This window comes from the organism of the source record quoted next, unplaced genomic scaffold (genome assembly GCF_019419815.1).
Source record: "Pyrus x bretschneideri cultivar Hongxiangsu unplaced genomic scaffold, Pyrus_bretschneideri_v1 Contig8, whole genome shotgun sequence".
Classification (NCBI taxonomy): domain Eukaryota; kingdom Viridiplantae; phylum Streptophyta; class Magnoliopsida; order Rosales; family Rosaceae; genus Pyrus; species Pyrus x bretschneideri.
In genome coordinates, this window is record NW_025999820.1 from 5,138,926 (window position 1) to 5,143,198 (window position 4,273).

Sequence of the window (4,273 nt, forward strand, 5' to 3'; positions counted from 1 at the left end):
AAAAACACTTTTACAATTAAGGTTTACTAACCACTTAACTACTTTATTTTATTTTAAAATTATTTATTCTCACAGTACAACATAAGTAATTTTTTTAAAAGCATTGGAATATCAAACTAGCCCTCACAATAAATAATTTCCAAAAAACGATTAAACTCAGGATGCTAATAAAATAGGCTATTTTTATGGGTAGATGATTTCAAGTGTAGAAAAAAAAGAACTTTAACGAAAAGCTTCAGGTACTGTTCACTTTAACAAAAAACCACATTTTTACACTAAAAAGTCAATCCTAGGTACTATTCATTTTACTATTTATTTTGTTCTTATCGTTAAAACTCAAAGTTTTCAAACTTTTTTCATTAGTTTTCCTTAGAAAAAATGATAGCATCCTACTCTATCAATGAAATATTACATGGTCGACATGCATCTGCTGAATAAAGAGTTGAGTGAGCGGTTACTCCAACGGTTAAATGGCCATGAGTGCTATAGGTGCTAAAAAACCCTTCCTCTTCATCGAAGTAAGATTTTTTCCTTCTTATTATCATTCCCTTCAAGCTTGGCCCTTCATTCATCTCAACATATTATTTTTTGTCTTATTATCTTTATAAAAAAATCAATATAAAATATTAACGTGATTTAATCATAACTGTTCAAGTATGAGAGAAAGAAAGAAGAGAGAAATTAGAAGGGTTTTGAATTTTCTTCCTCATCATAAATTCAAAGAAAGAAATGGTGCCACTCTGTCAGTGGCAAACAGCAAACTAGCTCGGCCACCGATGGCACAATGCCACAATCTCAGGAAGGACACTAGCTTCTGAACGTGCTCACGTGATCTCTTCCGGTATATAGAAGTGACAATGAATAATAACATAAATATGGCGCTAGGGTTTTGCATGAGACGTACAATTAATAGGAGCATTCGCAGATTGATGCAGTAGCAAAAAGTAATTATACATGTGCATTTGGTCCGTGTTATGTTCTCACCTATTCTTTTTTTCTTTAACAACTTATAATTTAACTCATTAATATTATAATTAATAAAAAAATAATAGAAACACCCCAATTTTTCATGTAAACAATATCATGTTCTTTGTCCTCCTTCCTCTAATTAGTTCACCTAGTTCACCAGTATCTGTAATTACCAAAAATAATCAAATTAATTTTTACCGAATTAGCAAATCCTCTTATTCCCAACCATTCCGTTAATTTGAATAATATTATTTATGAATAATTTTAAAACAAAACTAATAAAATAGTTTGAAAATTTTGAATTTTAAAAATAATAATAAAATAAAATAAATAAATAATAACATAATTAACTTTTTAATATAAAAATATAATTTTTTATTAAAATAAATAGTACCGATAATTTTTCATTAAAATTTTTTAATTTTTATGAAATGCAGCTATGCGAGGCAACCCTGATCACGTGGTCCCTTTGACCTGTCGATATCGCCAGCTCATTCACTGCATCTGCTTATCCACTTAGCAGTCAAACCTCGGTCAACGATGACAAAGCATGCTAACCCCTTCTGCTCTCTGCCCTGACCCTGCGTGTCCCAAAACTTGCACTGCATTTCCTCTCAACATTCAAACCAATTTTTCTCTGCTTCCACCTCTTTAATTTACCAAAATAAAATACTTTGTTTTTTATATGAACCATATTTTACTTCAAACCAATTTAAATTACAGAAAAAGAATTCGAATTCGAATTCAAATATTTGTGGTTGGGAGGAGGATTTTCTCATTTTCTAATCTCTCTTCACTTTTCTCATCTCCTACTTGAACGGCTACTATTAAATCATATCAACATCTTATATCAATTTTTTTTTATAAAGATAATAAGATAAAAAACAAAAATGTGAGAGGAAAAGAAAAAATAGAATAAAAATAGGAGAAGAGAAAATCTTATTCCCTAGGCTGACCTCGCCCCAAGTTTATGAGTACTCAGTTTGGCCGCTCATGCAGTGTCCGCCCTCCTTCCACTCTGATTTCTGAGGCTCATCTTTCTTGGCCCCAGTTTTCATCACCTTTTTCTGTGATTCATTTTTTTAATTTTTTTTTTTTTTTCCTGTCCTCCGAAAGTTTAGGGTTTTCACATTTTTGCTATCTCAGCAAAACCTGCATCCATGCTTTGCATTATCAATGCTGCATTCCCTTCTTGTGAAATCCCTGATCCTGCCAGCCTTTGCTTCCAAGATCATCACATCCAAATCAAGAAAAAATATATGTTATTTAATTAATTAGAAAAATTATTTAACAATGACTCATAAAATTATCCTACACCAGACTGCAGCATATCCCTAATTACCCTCTTCTTTTTTTTTGTCGAAAGTGTTTAAAATCTTCTACTCTTAAAAAATTTGATCACCTTCTGAGAACCTGTACTATTTGTACCTATACTGTTGTTCATTTGTAAATTAGATTTTAATTGTTTAACCCGAAGGACAATTTCTTAGAATCTTCATGAGATACAATATTAACATACATTATATATACACGAACCGTTTAGATTATAAATTTATAAGATTACATCGTACAAAGTGATTGGGGTCTTATTAAATTATCAACTGAATCTTCGTGAAACTAGGGTTTGATATATGATTGGTTAGAGAGCTTCTTTTTTTTTACCCAAGTCCAAAGTACTGGAATAAAAAGGAGTATAGTGTGCTTCTTGGCAACTTCACCCACATCCAAGGAAAGCAGTGAAAACATTGGAGACTGCATCCTCCTTCAAGATTTAACAGGTCACCGTTCAATTTATCATGTCATGACAAGACGCATCACATCAGGCATGCATGCATAAAAATATGTACAAAAAAAATTAAAAAAATTACCATATCAGATATAAATACACACATATACATGTTGCGTTTTGACTTGTATTTACAAGGGGTTGTTTTGAAATCTGATGGCAGCCTGCTTAGAGATGTACAACTCATCAGAGCATAAGCATAAGTTTGCTCCTCCTCTTCCTCCTCCGATGAGCCCAAGAATCTCCTTCTCCAATGACTTTGCAGGATGCCATCCACCATGAAATCCGGAGGGAGGTGGCTGCTGCTCCGCCTGCTGTCTCCTCAGATTTTGAGTTCTCTGTTTCCAACTACTCCATGATGAGCGCTGATGAGCTCTTCTCCAAGGGCAGGCTGCTGCCCTTCAAGGACGGCTGCAGCAGCCAGACGCGGAGGAGCACCACCACTCTCAGAGATGAGCTGCTCCATGGGGAGGATCACGACGATGACGTCTCGTCATCCAGACCGCCAAAGGGTGCAAGGTGGAAGGGGCTCCTCGGAAGGAAGAGTAGGTCCCACATTGTGTCCAAGAAAGCTGAGAAGAGTGACGGAGATGGCAGAAGGTCTGGACTTGCGGTGGTTCATGAGGAAGCTCAGCATCATGCTAATATTAAGACATCACAGGTGAGAGAGAATTAAACTTTTCGTTACACCCATTTTGTCCTTTTTAATTTTGAGTTTTATATAACAGGTGTGGGTTAGCTCAGTTGGCCGAAAACATAATGGTTTAGCTAGGTCAGCTAGCTACCTCTTTGCCCCTGAGTTCGAATCTGCTCTCCTTTAATTCTAGTAATTTAAAATATCACTTTGTCGAAGAAAAAGGATTTAAGCTTTATATGACATGGTGGTGGTGTTATTTTTTGTTGCAGGAGGTGTTGGACGAAGGAGGGTCAAGTTGGAGAGATGTGGAGATTGGAATATAGAGGGGTATGCTGATGAATTTGTAGAGGTGTGGGGAGTACCTTTTTTTATTTTTTTTAACCTCTTGAAGGCTTAGAGAGATTATTGTTACTCTTGTATTTTTACCGCTGTTTTTTGGGTTAAATTTAGAGGGCTTGTGGTTTCTGTTAGTGATTGATCGTTTTTAATTAGGGCTCTCTAATTATTGTCTGGTGTATTTTGATTTCAAAGTTTGATCTGTTTAGTTTTTAAGGATTGGAATTTGGTATTTTTGGCTGTTCATTGTACAAAAATGTTTGCAGTTGAAGAACCTTTTTTTTTTTTTTCGGTTGAAGCAGTTGAAGAACCTTTATGCAATCAAATGTCAAGCTCTTGTTCCTCATATTTTTGGGGGTACTCCTACACCTTAATTTCATAGGGAAAATTATTAGTTTTTCATTAAGCACATTTTTTGTATTTCATTTTTGACATATTAAATCCGAATGCAAATTGGGAGTGAGAAATTCACTTTCCTAATTATATAAATAGGGCTTAATTACACCGGTGTTATTGAATTTGTATTCGTGTTTTACTTCAATTCA

The 4,273-nt window shown here is 34.5% G+C and overlaps 1 protein-coding gene across 2 annotated transcripts; it reads left to right on the top strand.

Moving 5' to 3' along the window:
* Positions 1–2,614: 2,614 nt before the first annotated feature.
* LOC103956710 lies at positions 2,615–4,017 on the top strand. Of its 2 annotated transcripts, XM_048575680.1 has the most exons (4): positions 2,615–2,747; positions 2,919–3,416; positions 3,484–3,527; positions 3,662–4,017. In XM_048575680.1, exons 2-4 carry the CDS (start codon positions 3,009–3,011, stop codon positions 3,726–3,728), a joined length of 519 nt encoding a protein of 172 aa, XP_048431637.1. In that variant the 5' UTR covers positions 2,615–2,747; positions 2,919–3,008; the 3' UTR covers positions 3,729–4,017. The 2 variants fall into 2 exon arrangements, with proteins under 2 accessions (XP_048431637.1, XP_009367015.3); XM_009368740.3 differs by lacking the exons at positions 2,615–2,747; positions 3,484–3,527 and having other exon boundaries at positions 2,836–3,416.
* Positions 4,018–4,273: the final 256 nt, after the last annotated feature.